We start from the raw sequence: 15599 nt of genomic DNA on the forward strand, positions 1-15599 counted from the left end.
AGTTCAGAAGGCCTTTGCTGGATAGAGAATTGGAGGAATGTATCTCCCTCCTGGAGAGATTAGAGAAATTGAAGATCTCAGCTCAGTCAAGGGATGAATTTTGGTGGAAAGAATGCTTGAATGGGAAGTTCTTTGTTAAGTCATGTCATATGGTTCTCATTAGAAATATTTCAGATCCAAATCAGGTAGCTGCTGTTTGGGGAAATCCAGTTCCCGCAAGGATTGAAGCATTTGCTTGGGTGGCAGCCATGGATAGATAGTATACTGACCTTGGACCATCTGAAATCCAGGGGCTTTAGTTTGGCTAATATGTGTTCTCTGCAAAGAACAGGAGGAAACTGTTGGTCATCTTTTCATCCCTTGCAAGATTGCTGAATTCTTGTAGATGATATTTACTTCTATGTTCGGATTCCCAGCCAGGCGCTACTGCAGGAATTTTTTCTACATGGCCGAAGTTAAGAGGTAGCAAGAAAGCAAGAATGCTTTGGAGCTGTATCCTGTTTGCAATCTGTTGGAATATATGGAAAGAAAGAAATAGAAGAATTTTTGAAGAAAAGTACTGGAATCTGGACAAGATTGTGGCAGCTGTCAGCAACTCAGTTGCAGTTTGGGTTGTTGCAACTTCAGAATTTAACCATGTCTCTAGGGAGGATTTGGGGGATAATTTGGGAAATATTTTTGGATTTCAACTCTGTAACTTGGGTAGCTATTTAATTCTGTAATTCTGCTCCCTAGTAGATATCTTATGTTTTTTTTTTGATATGCAGGTAGTGCCTCATCACCTGCTAGATTGTAATCTCTCTCTCTCTCTCTCTCTCTCTCTCTCTCTCTCTTTTTTCTTTTTTAATGAATTTTCATTTTATCTTAAAAAAACCCACAAAAACATACATAACAGATTAGGGTTTGAGCTTTGTGCTCTTATGGGGAAGAAGATGAACAAAACACACACAACCAAACACGTGGAATATAGAAAAGTCTGGTGGGAAATGAAATAAGCACTGGGAAGAAGAGGCATTGTTCAAGACGAAACAGGGAAGTTAATAAGGTGCATAGCAATATTGGTGACATCCACCCAAAAGGGAGTTGGAGCATGTGAATCATGAAGTAATGTTTACACAACAGTCAAGATATGTCTACTCTTGTGCCCTACCACTAGTTTTGTTTGGGGTGCCAAGGGAAGATTATTGTGATTGAATTTCATAGCCCCTCAAGAAGGTATGAAGCTGACCAAACTCACCATCAAAGTATTCACTCTGATAGTCAGAGCAAAGGGTTCCAATAGAAGCATAAAATTGATTTTTAATCACTGTCAAAATGGTTTTAATGGTGGGAAAAACATTAGATTTCTTTCTCAAGAAGTATACCTTGGTGTAACAAGTGCAATCATTAAAATGAACAAAACAAAGTATTTTTTCCAAAATAAGAAAATAATAAAAAGAAATTAGTATATAAATGCATAAAATGAAATCTATTGTTTTTAATAATGTTTATTTTATAATTTTAATGTCAAAAAGTTAAAAATATAAAAGTATTTTGTAACACAGTGCACAAAACTGCTTGGCGACTGGGCGAGGAAAGCTTCCAAGGGTGCCTTGTTGCCTTGGCGTCGCCTTGACAACTATGGTCTCAGCCCTGCTGACTTGAAGAGAGGGATCAAAACCCTTTTAAAACATAATGGATCTAAAACCAACTTGATAGGCAAATAGAGAGGGCTAGGGTGACACATAATTGAGAATCCTAGCTTGATCCAATGAGGCAATTGAAAGAAATAGGGAAACACAGATCTCATCTGCGATTTTCCAGAAAGAAAAGAGAATTCCTGTGCTGATTGAAGCAGCTCCCAGAAAACTTCCAGAGGAATGCAAATAGGTTGGTCTGAAGTCCTTTAGTCTCCCTTTGAATCCCAGGTTTCAAGCACAAATCAAAGGCAGATCTATACCTGCTCTGGTACCATGTAAATGCTGTGCAAACAAGGATTTCTGTTAGGGTTGTGTCTAACGATCCACATGCCCAAAAAGAAAGCTTTTATATTAAAGAGATAAAAGAGTGAGAAAGGACAGTTATGCCCTTTTCTTACAATAATTAATAAACTGTACAAAGAATAAAATAATATACATATGATACACCAAACTACCAAAGAATGGTGATCCCACACCCCAATATACAAGGAAAAATAAGAGAAACAAGGATCAGCCTATAGAATCTCCACACTCTAATGTGTAGTTCCTTGTTATCTGTTCTCAAAAGAAGGAAAAAAGAACCATTCTCAAACATAAGTAATAAATGGATAGGAGATTAGTAAATGGTAGCTAGTCTCCCGGCTAGCTTTATAAAGAATGCACACATTTGGGGATAAACACTAGTTAGACCTTCTCTTTTGAAGAATATCATAGGTACTAATTTTCTTATGAAAAATTCTCCCAACAAACTACTATAAATTTGTTTAACAAAAATGGCCTGTGAAGAGGAGGGGGAGGGCAAAAGAACATGGAAAAAAGGAGTCTGAATCCGTTGACAACACATTGCTGGCCTTGCTCATCCATCCGTACATCAGGAATATTGGTGATGTAAAGTACAGCTGATATTCCCGATGTGCAGCTGGGTGAATGTGACCAGCAATGTGTTGTGGTCAGCAGATCCAAACTTTGAAAAAAGAGGGACAATAGAAGAGGCCTGAAGGATGGGAAGTCCAAAACCACCATCAGGCTTAAGAGGATCAAGGAAGACCCCCTATAAAACTTGCAACAAGAAAATAGCATTAGGTTATTCAATTCTTTTAAAGCTCAAGTCTCAATCAAAACAACTAGAAAAGGAGGAAGGAAAAACAATTTAGGAGCAGGCTCCCTTTTAAAAGAATAAAGGGAAGACAAATTGAAATCAATCTTTAACAGAGGAGTCCCTCAGCATCTCTCAAAAAATAATTTTATTTCGAGAGTTTACCTGCTATCATTTTATTATACATTTTTCCGTTTTTTTGGTACATCACTCAAATCTAAAGACCCTTTTTATTGATAACAAGAAACTTTAGTAATTGTAAACAGTAAAGATCTACAAGCATTACATACACTTCTGAGAGTATAGCCCCTACTATCTCTCGCCATAAAGCCTAGAAATAAAAATTGATTTCTAGTTACTCCTTTTATGGGTAATGCATCTGCCGAGACTGTTTTCTGACCTTTGTACCCATTGAATTTTTACTTGTAAGTTCCTAGCCAGCCATCCTAAGCCTTTAAAGATCATTCCTATAGGACCACAATGCTCTCTCATGATTAAGCAGCCATCACCACCTTTGAGTCACCTTCAATGATTACCCAAGTTCATTTCATTAGCTTTCTATCTGAATAACTGCGATAAGCTCAGCTCTTGTTGAATGTTCCACTCCAATTGGGCCCAGGAATATTGTAATCACATGACTGTCACATCTCTTAATACTCCTCCCACCCCTTGATGACCCCAGATTCTCAAAGCTGCTGCCACTAAAGTAGAACTTTTACAAATCCCTTTTCTAGTGGTGTCCATGCATATAAAAATTTTCTTTGATTTAGAACAAAATCTAGAGACTTATTTTATTGACAAGTCTAAATAGATCCACAATTTGTAATGAATTTCATGTGTTTTAAGTGTTTCCATTTATTTTCTTCCACAGGCTTTTCCTGAATACAGGTTTGGGTGGATAGTATCAAAATTTGAGAAGGCAATTTCTCTGGAGCTTGGTAAGTAGTAGAGCATAGCGTGTTTCTGTGTAGAGGTCATCTTTTCTTACTAGTCTTATGCATATGAAGTCTTACTGTAGCAAAAAGACTCTTTTCTGTTGAAAGCTGAAACAGAGAAATACCTGAAATTCTTGCATTGTTTATGGCCTTATTTAATTATCCTTTTGTGCATTACATCCATTTAATTTGGGTGCTATTCAAATGCTTGGAGATCTTTTTCATTTATGTTTCTGTTGGTTTTGTACTTTTGTAAATATAACATAGTACTACTGGGTCTGTATCTTGGTATTTTTGTAGTATGGACTTGTGAGATTTTAGATTACATGAAATCATTTTTTTGTCTTTTCTGATGATAAAAGATTGAAAGGGAAAATAATGGTATAGAATGGGTATTTGGGCTTACTGGCTCAGCAATGAGAGTCAACAGTGGTAGCAGAATAAAAGCTACTTACCAAGTTACCAAATCAAAACGGTATAAATTATCCACACCATACAAAAGAATTACCAAAAAAGAGCAACATGTGTAACTGAGTCCCAGCCACCCAGCCTAATCGAAGAAGAGATGAAACACTTAAACCTTGCTTTTAAGAAGAGAGAAAAGGCACCTACACTATAACTGACCAACACGAGTACCTGGACCACTGGATAAGCCGGGAAGTTGTATGCAGGGATAAGAATAGGGGGTTTGGGTTTAGGGAATGCACAGAATAGGAGTGCAGGTTTGTTAGGGAAGTGGCTTTGGTGATTTCCTCTGGATAGGAACAAACTGTGGACAAAGTTGATAGTGAGTATCCATGGGCTCTTGGACAATGGATGGAGTGCTGGTGTAATGCCTAGGGCAAACTGAACATCATCTTGGAAGGCCATTAGTGTAATTTTACCTCTGTTCCTTCCTTTTATTAGATACAACCTTTGTAATGGCAACAATGTTAAATTTTGGGAACAACACAATTGGCTAGGAGCCTCACCTTTGAAGGATCAATATCCCTCTCTTTTTGCCTTAACAAACTTTAAAGATGATCCAGTTTCTAAGTTTCTTGTTCAATATCCCTCTTTTTGCCTTATCAATATCCCTCTCTTTCTCATGTGCCTCGAAAACCTTGTTACAACCCTCCACTAGTGGTCTGCCTCCTTTTCCAGTGAAAGAGATTTGGTGCAAAGCTTTTCCACCAAGGTTTGCTGCCTTTTGTTGGGAAGTTGTTCATGGAAAGATTAACACCCTTGATCTACTTCAAAGAAAGCAGTCACATTTGTGTTTATCCCCTCATTGGTGTGTATTATATAAGGCTGATGGTGAGAGTTGCTATCAAGGTTAGAGATGATGTTGCTCCAAAGATTTTGGGGAAAGGAAAAGATGAAAGCAGGTTTCACCTTGTTCATGTCTCTAAAGTTTTCTCTCGACTGAAAGATGGGCTGGTTGATATTGGTCTTACTAACAAATTTAAGAAAGTCTATAAGAAGAGAGGTTCAAAAGCTAAAGCTTTGAAGACAGATTTCTGAGCTTTGGGGAGTAAGGCCAAGCTCTAGGAGTAGAGCTGCAGAGGACGTTGGCTTCTGAAGAAGGTTTGGAACTGAGGTCAGAGATGGTGGATAAAGTGGAAAAGGGCGATCGAGATAGTGGGAAAAATTCACATGCATCTTCTTCAACCGTTATAGGTGAGAAGGGGAAAAAGTGGAGATTAAATGTCTGGTTGACAGGGAAGTTCGGTGGGTAAGAGCTTAGGTCTGTTTTTTTGGGGCGGAGAGGAGTTCGCTAGAAGGGCTTTTGATGTTTTTGAAAAAGAAGAGGGTAGAAAACTCAAGGAAGACCATTGATGGGGAAGGAGGAGAAGCATGTAATGAGGAAGGCTGAGAAGATGATTTAGTACCCTCTTGTTTTTTGAGCTCTTGTTTTAGTTTCCTCTGTATGTTGGGCGACCTGGAAGGTGTTAGTATTTAGACTGCTTTTGTTTTTTAGTTCTAATAAAATTTTCTTTTTACTCTTCAAAAAAAAAAAAAAAAACAGAGTTGCTAGCACCTGTTTATCTCTTGTTCCTTTATTACTTCTATTTGGGGTTGGTGCTTTTCTCTCTATGGGTGCAGGTGTAATCCCCCAGTAGATGTTCAAAGCCTATTTGATACAAATACCTTTGGCTGGTCAACAAAGAGAGGGAGGTTAATGTGGAGATGCAAAACAGTTGCTGTTATGAAGACAGTTTGGGAGGAAAGGAATGCAAGAATCTTCTCAGAAAAACAAAGACTTGAAGGTAATATCATTGAAACTATTAAGATTGAAGTGGTGCATTGGATGAAGTTAGAAGGAAGTGGCGGATTCTTCAGTTCATAAGCCGGTCATCAATCATCTTTGGTCACCACCAACTAGAGGTTTTCTTAAGCTTAATTTTGATGATATCAGTTTTGGTAATTCTGGACCATCAGGTGTTGGAGGTTTATTTAGAGATGAGGAGGGTAAAATCATTGCTATGTTCTCTGGGTCAGTTGGGGTGCGAGACTCCCTGAGAGCAGAAGTGTTAGCAGTAGTGGAAGGCATTCAAAGGGCAAAGCTAATTAACATTTGCATGTACAGTTTTTGTCTGTATTTAATGTGTTTTACAGTTTCTTCCTACATTAATTAATAAAATGCTTGAGTTATTGATAAAAAACAATATAGAAGACTGTGAGGCATTAAGGAATATGTGGAGATGTATTTTAGTGACGTATATTTGCTGTACCTTTAGATGTGAAAATACTAGGAAATTCTTCATCTGTTTTTAAGAAAGGTTAGGAAATTTTCAATCATTTTAAACCGTAGTAGAGTAGGGGCAGGGGGAGATGATGGTGGTTCCATGCAAAAAAAAAAAAAAAAAAAGATACAATAAAAAATAAAATAGTGAACAACCTCTAAGAAATGTACTGGAGAGGTTGGTTTGACCACTGAATGCAGGAATTAGATCAGGAATGACATGACTATCTAGGAAGTGAGCCTATTTGGTGTTATGAGCATTTAAACAAGAAAGGGTTGGATAATAGGGGCTTTCTATTCACCTTTTGTTCTATCTTTTGTGTATGGATTGTATGGATATGGGAAGGGATATTCTAACCATGATGTTTCTTAGCCTTAAATGACTTTTGGACACGTGGGTATTGTCATAGAAGGCCATGGTGCCATTATTCTTGGCTTCTTAATAGTCATTTTTTTTTTATTTTTCCCATTGACAATTGGAATTTTTATATACCATTTTTGCCCTTTCTAGATTTTATAGTTGATCCTATATAAGAATTTGCAAATTTACTTCTGCAAAAAATGGTTCATTAAGTCATTGAACTGAACAAGAATGCGATTAATGATTCCCCTGCAGATTTTGTCCAAGAGGGAAAGAATTCAGAGAAAACAGCCGAAAACTTCAAATCAAACAATACAGTCAGGGTTCCTCGTGTGTTTTGGGTAATGATCCTTGGCAAGGTCTTACACATAATTTGATTTTTAGTTGATCCATGGGGCCATTGCTTGGTGTAAGGGTAAAATCTTGGGCTGACAAGCATGGGGGTGCAGGTTCTAATCTGAGAATTGTCACTTTCTGCAAGAAATGCCAAAAGTTAGGCCCAAATCCAGTCCACCCTTCCCAAAACCCCTGATAGCTAGGACCAACATTGGGTGCTGGCCTTTTTTTGTGCATTATTTATTTGACTACAAGTTGATAGTTTATCTTTTTTGTGGATATTGGGGCTTGTTTTATAAATCATGGGTTATAGCATGCTGATCATGAAATTATGTGCCTAGGATTTGACAACAACCCAGGTTTTGACAATGCAATTTTGCCATGGATACAAGGTATGATTCATCAAACTTGCTCGGCATGATTGCTGGACTTGACTTTCATACTAGCTTTTTGTGGCACTTTTCTACTCAAATTGATTAATAACACTTTATACGGAAAAGTAAAGTTATTTGCCTACTAGTTAAAATAACATAAAAAGAAAAGGTCTTATCCAGTGTTGTGGATATAAGGGATATAAATCGGTTTAAACAATAAATCTAATTTTGTTTAAGCGTGAAATGTCTAAGAAATCACAATTTACAATATCAAGACAGTAAAACTGATGTAAAGATGGAAAATGAATCTAGAAGGTGCGAAATGAAATAAAACAGTGCGGAACTTTTCCAGAATGTGTGAAAGGATGCAACTGTAGCTATCATGCGAATCTGTGATTAAGGAAGAAAGAAAGCTAATCGATTTGAGATTGAGGTATGTTACAACAATGCTGTTCTTGAATCTGATTTCACCCCCTTTTGGATTATATTCACAGTGCTCACATTAATGGCATCAAGACTCCAGGATACAACAACCAGGCTCTAAAAGTTGCACCTTTTGTCAAGAAAAAAGTTAATTTCCAATAGTCTTATCTCGGAGTGCAAAATGAAGCAAGCATGATGCAGTTTGAGTTGGGTCTTTTCTCATTTACTAGAGAGGGTGATAAGAAATGACGAATAAGTAACACTGCACAAGGGTCACTCCGGAATTGGAGGAGTAATTAGGGATGGGAATGGGATCATTTGTGGCTTGTTTTCGGGGCCTATTGGGCAGGGTGACTCTGTAAGAGGTGAGCTCTTGGCGGCTATTGTTGGGGTGCAAAAAGCCAAGGAAATGGGGATTAGAAGATTAATAGTAGGAGATTCTAAAATAGTCATGGGATGGCTGAAAAAAAGAGAAGCGGTATTATGGCAATTCAGAAATGAACTCAGGCGGTTCAAGCTGCTGTCAGGAAATATGCAAATCCAGTAAAGATGGGTGGGGAGATCTGCTAATGGTTTGGCGGATGGCTTAGCTAAACAAGGGGTGAGTAGACATCATTTGTTTTGAGCTCAATGTTAGCTGGGTAGTGGGGCTCTCTGCTGTATTGGGTGTTCTCTAACAACTTCTTGTTGTACTATTCTCTTTTCAAGTTCTAATAAATCTCTTTAAGTTGCTGATAAAAAAAACACTGCATAAAGACAAGAACCTAACCTTCAATCAAACAAAACAACAACAACCAAATACCCACTCCATAAAATAGGAAACCTCAAAACAAACTCCTTTTCTCACCAATCATTATCAGCACTATTAACAACCTTTCCCATCCCTAACACTCTCCAAACTCTTTCCAAAATCATAAATCCCTTTTCAACTCTCATACTACTAAGACCCCCTAAATTTGAAGATTAAATTCCAATTGATACCAATCATATCTTTATCCACTAACTCCATTACTTCATTGGCTTGATCTATACTCTTTTTAGTAATCTTCTTAATTTTCTTTACCTTCTGACTGCATTAGTGATCTTTAGAAACTCACATTGTTTTTCATCCTCAAGTTTATCAATTAAAGAACCCTGAAACCCCCTTGTAATTCCATGGCCATGTTTTTCACCATGCCTCTCTCTAACACCACTTTGTTCTTTGTTTCCCCAGCAGAACTTGAGCTGACTTCTTCTTCAAAAAAAAAAAAAAAGAAAAAGAAAATAAAAGCTTCCAACACCCTCTCATGTTGCCCTTGCTCCTCCATACTCTGTCCTTCCAAACCTCCTCTAATCTCATTTCCTCTATTTATACCTTTTCCACTTCTTATAACACCTTCCTATTGTTGCCTCTCCCCTTCCAATTCTTTCTCTAATTCTTCAAAATCCTTCTTTTTTCGATCAGAAATTCTACAAAATCCTTCTTTGCAAACCCTTTCCCACAATAAAAAGAAAAAGAATAAGCCGAACATTTTACTCATCTCACACTCCTTATTCAACATTTGTTCCGCATTAATTATCTTCTCTATTGTATGAATTTCATCTATCACAAATTCTTCTAACTGGTCATTTCCATCTATTTCCTTATCCTTTGCAATCCCATTGTCTTCTAATGGTGTCGTCCTACATAACCTTTTCCTTATATAAACTTCTGTACATATCAGGTCCAGACTGCCCTTTTTATCCTCCAAAACATTGACTTCCCCCTTTTTAACAATTCCTCACCATCTTAAGTTTTCTCACTTTGCTCCTCATTCCTTCTACTATCTTCAAAACACTTCCCTACGAATTGACATTTGTTGAAGGCTTTTTTTTTTTTAAATCCAAATAATATTTAAACAATTTGTAACCCAAATAAGTGGGTTGGCTAGTCTGCTAGCCAAATCATCAAAACTATAAAAAAGTGTCCCATATGGGAGTTCCCTTTCTTTAAGTGGGAGGGATAGGTGTCCTTCACCTAGGGGGAGGAGGTAGTTGCATAACTACCTCATTCCCTATTTAAGCTCCTTAAGGAGAAGCTAGAGGCTCCCCCCCTTCGGAGAAATTGTCTCAAGAGATTCTTAAGAACAACCAAGATAAAGAGAGAAGAAAACTGACTTAGATACTTCTTCCACTAGAAAACAACAGGCAAAGACTTGGAACAGCAGAACAAAACTAACTCCTCTGGCACCAAAGACTAACCAAGAACAAAAGGACAAACTGAAAACGAGAAAAAAAAGGTACAAACAGAAGAGAAAAGCTAATCTTCTCCATCAAAAACCTCCTTTTGGTTGTCACCATCTTCATCTCATCTCCCTCTTCCAATTAACCCTTTTTGTAAACTCTCTTCCTTCTTCCTCTCAAACTCTTCAAAAGTTTTTAAGGCGAGATCCTCACCTCCCCAGAAAAGGAAACCCAAACTTTTACCAATTTCTACATCCTTTATAGCATCCGCCTTGAATGAGACAACACCGGTTTTCTCCACCTCTTTTTTGAGACTTTTATCAAGTTCTCTAATGACCGAATTGGAACTTTCTTCAGGGGCGCTAACAAGATGATCATTCCCCGGCTTCTTGCCCAGGTTAGAGGCAACTTGAGAGTTCTTAATATCCAGATCTTGCTTTAAAATTTTAGAGGTCTTACTGTTCCTTCTTCTGTACACCCTTTTGTAATTCTTTGTGGGCCAAACCCAACCAAATCAAGCTTTAGACAGGAAAAAATTTGGTTACATACATAGTATGAGAGAATCTTACTCCAGCGGCTCCTCGACACTTCTTAGATGTCATAGATTCAATCCCACTCAAATCTTTCTTAACCTCCCCTCTCCTACCCAAATCCACGTCTAATTTCCCAATCACCACCTCTTCGAAGACAAGAAGATCATCATCGACGTCTTTGATCTTGGATGGTGAACAAAATAAAATTCCCCACCGACAATTTTGCTTCCTTCACCTCCAGCCACAACATTTCCTGCATGGGTAGCAACAATAGACCCACTGGAAGCTATTTCCTTTTCCATCATACCAATCCCCGCTTCTTTGTGGATCTTCATGTCGGCTCTAACAACATCCAATCCAGTTTAGGAAGGGGCCTTGGCACTTGCATTAGAGTTTTGTTTTGGAGGAGCATCTTTAAGAACTTCTACTGGCTCTTTGCTACTTTGATCACTACGACCAGAGTTGTCCATGCTGATCCCAGAACTCCTAGATGCACCGTAGTCCCCCACTGGACATATAGTATCTAAGACTACCTACTCTCCCCTTTTTTGATCGTTGCTACCAGGAGCACCTTCGTTGTAACCATGGCTACAGGTCGCGTTAGAAGTTCTTTCGACAACAGGTCTTTCAACATCATTTAGCTTCGGCGTCTTGTGCGATCTGATAAATCTTCAATCTTGGGATAAGTTCAAAATGTGACTATTCAGCCACCTACGTTTGATAGCGTGTTTGAAGAGATTCACACTCCCCTTAATAACCCCAACCTTGGGTGGGACGCGAGACCTACTCACACTAATTGATAAAGGCCTTGGAAGCGGGCCCCACTAGAATCTCCTTCCTCGATGCATGACACCCCTTGAAGATGTGGAGATGGAGACTTTCCATCTCCCCCAATAGCTAACACCGAGTGGGCCCTACTGCCCTCTTCCTTTTTGAGCTCACCCCCAAACCATCACTCCTTTTCCAAAGTCTCGAAAGTCCACTAGAGCCATTGAAACAACCCCAATAGAACCAAAATCTTTTTTTTTTTTTTTGTTGTACCCAAACTAGACTTGTCTTCAGCCTTCGTCACTATCTATTCGACTTTCGCCTTCTCGAACTAGAGGGATCTTGAGGATCACCTCCTCCCTCCTTACTCGAGACAAGTAGATTAAGCCAACCGCCTAGGTAAGTTCCTTCTATTACCACTTTTAAATCGAAAAGTTCTCTGTCAATGTGAAGCAAAAGGGATGTTGGAACCAGATGAACTTCCTCCACATCAATTAAGATACATGCACTTACTAAGTTCTTTCAATCCAAAATTCTTGAGTCAACAAACCTAAAAATCCCACAAGCATCTCCAGTCTCCCTGAAGGTAAGGTAGCTCCAGGCATGAAGAGGAATACCGAACATGTTAATCCAAATGAAGCTTGAAGCCGCCACATTTCTCAGCACACTGACAAGAGGATTCCACCTCCCTAGTCTTAACTCTGGACTCCGAACTTGATCTTGTTTGTGCTCCAGAATATCTGAGGCTTCTTTTTTACTACTGAAGGAGAAAAGAAAGAGCCCTGTGCCAAGTCTTCTCACCTGGAAGTGTCTATTTGGCTCCCATTCAGTCACTGCTCAGTTCCAAACTACTTCAGCATCTGGTTCAGAGTTGATGAAATAACCAACCAAGCATTTGTTTAAGAGCTTTAGATGCTCGAAAGTTCCTTCAGTTGAGTTCGATACCACTAAACTCATAAATCCATCTTCAACTCAAGCCATGCTCTTTTTTTTTCCTACAGGGGAAGTCTCACTAATACAAGTAGGAAAAAGGAAGGTCCTCTCTGTGAATACTTCCTATATATGTCTTCTGCTATGTGTCCTTCTTTCTCTCTCTTTTATTTTTTCTTTTGAGAAAGGAAATAGAGGGAAATAAACCATCTACAACTAGGTGCTTCTACTTGGTTGATTATGGTCCCTCTTTCAAGACAAAGTTTGGGATTAAACCATCTATAGTCTAATTCTCAAGGGCTGATTATGGTTCCCTTCAAATGAAAATGAAGAACAGAGGGATAAAAACTGTCTACAATCAATTATTCATTTTGATTGACTACGGTTCCCTTCTTGTATACAATATCCAGATGATTAAGGCTGTTTAGAGTCAAAATTTCACCTGATTGACTACAACTTATTGTGAAGAAAGGAGTGAGAAGGAAATCTTCTTTGTATTGAAAAGAAAAGAAAGAGAGAAATGTATTGTTGTAGAGTTTCTCAATTGTATTTTTTTTCTCATTCTTGTACACTTGATGTAAGGGAAATGCAAATGAAAAATTCTTTTTCAAGAAGTACTCTATTGTTCTTTTCTTTTGTTCTATGCATTCATTTCTCTATGTCAGAATCAAAAGGTGTTATCTACCTTCTTGTGGAGATGTAATTAAAGGGAACGATCCCTATATTCCCTGAATGGGCCTTACCCAAAATAATAAAAATTCAATCACTTGATTGAGTGAATTATGTTGCATGAGAATTTATTAAAATTTTCACACCTGCAACATTTACTTCATTTGCTGCCAAGATATCACCATCCAACCTCTGCCTGCTGTCCTTTGCTTCCATTGTCCCCTTGATCTTCTAAAAAATGCCCCACTTTTGTCACCTATTTCTCTTCCATCTTTATTTATATTTTTCCTTCCACCTATAAGATGTTCTATTGTTGCCACCTCTGTGCTACAACTTCTTGCAGTTATTCCTTCTTGTTGTGCATTTGAAAAATAGAATACCTCTCTACATCTACATCTCTCTAACCCTACATCCTTTTCCTCCTCAACAACCCTGACCATTGATGATTTCTGTATATTTCCTTTGATGGCTGCGCTTGCTCTTCATTTTTCTTTCATCTTTTGGCTTTACTTTTCTCATTTTTTCAGCTCTATTTCTCCACACGTCCTCCCTCTGTTCTTTATTTTCTCTGCGAATATGCTTTGTGATGCATACCTTTGGAAAAAGTAGATTGTAACCTTAAGTTGAGGAGTTCAGATTTGCACCCCACAAAGCGCTGCCCCATATTCACTTCTCAGTGTGCTTTGGGAACATCTCCCGTACTTGTCAATGGAAGATGCTGCCGATACACAGCTGGAATTGGCCATTTCCCAATCTGTTTATAACACACCACTCTGATGGAGCTTATTTTCTAGCTAGGTGTGTTGTGGCTAGATCTTATTTGTGTGTGTGTGTGTGTTTTCCTTCAGAGCTCTGATGGATTCATGTGCTACTTTTTTTCAGTCTTGTTTTTCTGTCCTTTTGGTTTAGGGACCTTTTTTGTAGCGGCTTCTTGGTTTGCAAACATATGTATTTATGTTTGGAAAAGGATTTGCACAATCAGCAGTTATAAACAAATTACTATTCCAATTTTAATGTATGTATTCAAATCTGGTCACTCAAGGCCTGAGTCAACTGCTAAATCTATGTTGAATTTATGGTTGGTTTATGCATGGCACCTTTTTTTTTTCTCTAGCTATAGAAAGGTACATTCTAAATTCTACTAACAAGTTCAGCTTTCAGGTTAATGACATGGAATCTCTCAATGAAAGTGGTATAAATCCGAAAAAGGTTGGTTATTTGTATGTTTTAAATGACTATGCTTTTCTATAGAGCGTCAATTTTGTTTGTTCACTGCTTTTTGGTTTAATTCTGTTGTACATTTCACTCACACAAGGCAACATAGTTTCCATTTTATTTGCAGATTACTGGCTAAATTGGTTAGTGTGTAAATATATACCATAACTTTGTGGTACACTTAATAATGGGTATGGTGGTTAGAAATGGTCATGCCAGAGAATGAGAACAATATAGAGTCTATAAATGATTCAGCCAGATTGGATGAGGATTCAAGATATAGATAAGAAAATGGATCTGAGCATACTGATCTAATAAGAAGTTGAGGTGAGGAGGTTTGGAAATCTTTCTTCTGGGAGGAGAATTTTCTCAGAAAGCTTTCTTGGAGCTGGAAGAAAAAAATAAGAAAGGAAATAGCAGTTCAAATCTGAACTGATGGTGAATTCGTAGAGGTAAAGAAGGGGCATAAGAAGTGATTTGGTATTGGGATAAATTTGGTGAGGGCTTGTAGGCGGGATGTTTGTGGTTTTGAGGTTTGTTAGTTGACTGTGTTGAAATTGGGATGCAATGAACCAAATATGTGAGTGTTGAGTTTGGTAGAGATTTTGGTTTGTTAAGGCATTAGGAAGTTTTTTAACTTTACTGGTAGGGTAGTATGTTTTTCAGGCTTCTGGTGAGGATATTGGGGTCATGGTAGTAAGGGGGGTAGAATGGATAGTATAGTTTGTCTTGTTGATGCCTTTATATTTACCATGAAAAAGACATCTAGTGAAATGCTGATTTGTGAACCAATGTTCTTTAACTCTTCTAGAGATAGAAATCACAATAGATCAAATATGGATTGATCTTAAAATGGGGTAGTGGAAGTGTCTACAAAACAGAGAATCCCAACACAGTGATGTCTCTGAAAGCTTATCCCTTCACTATAATTTGCGTAAAATGTAGCATACCTTTAATGCTAGAAGAACTTCTAGTGATATTGGAGTGAGATACCAATAATATCAAGGGTGTGTAACGAACTTTGAGTTGGGATATCAAATATCGTTAAATTGGGATATCATTGTAAAAGAAAAGATTTCATTAAAAAAGAAAAATAGTACAAACTGTTTAGTTGTTAAGGCAACACCTTCAAATAAAACATACTCATAAAAAGCCAAATCAAAACAAACCATCAAAGTTACAGAATTGGAACTCCAAAGCTTCCCAAGGCCTATCCCCAAGATCCACTTTATTAACAACTTGTGCAAATTCTGGAAGATTCAAAACCCAATCTGAAACAGACTTGCCAACAACCACCACCAGGCTATCCAAACTCCAAGCCTTTCCTTCTATGTATTCCAGCAAATCACAAAA

At 37.9% G+C, this 15599-nt stretch overlaps 1 protein-coding gene across 1 annotated transcript in view; it reads left to right on the forward strand.

The window, feature by feature from the left end:
- Nucleotides 1-15599, forward strand: part of LOC148855449 (Protein kinase superfamily protein) — an 88280-nt gene that overhangs the window by 38734 nt on the left and 33947 nt on the right. The window contains exons 7-10 of the mRNA XM_088986727.1: nucleotides 3647-3713; nucleotides 7052-7137; nucleotides 7474-7524; nucleotides 14193-14240. Coding sequence (XP_088842853.1) covers nucleotides 3647-3713; nucleotides 7052-7137; nucleotides 7474-7524; nucleotides 14193-14240 — 252 coding nt within the window. The remainder of the gene's footprint in view (nucleotides 1-3646; nucleotides 3714-7051; nucleotides 7138-7473; nucleotides 7525-14192; nucleotides 14241-15599) is intronic.

Source organism: Nelumbo lutea, chromosome 4 (genome assembly GCF_056320005.1).
Source record: "Nelumbo lutea isolate HS-2025 chromosome 4, American lotus-T2T, whole genome shotgun sequence".
In the NCBI taxonomy this organism is placed as follows: domain Eukaryota; kingdom Viridiplantae; phylum Streptophyta; class Magnoliopsida; order Proteales; family Nelumbonaceae; genus Nelumbo; species Nelumbo lutea.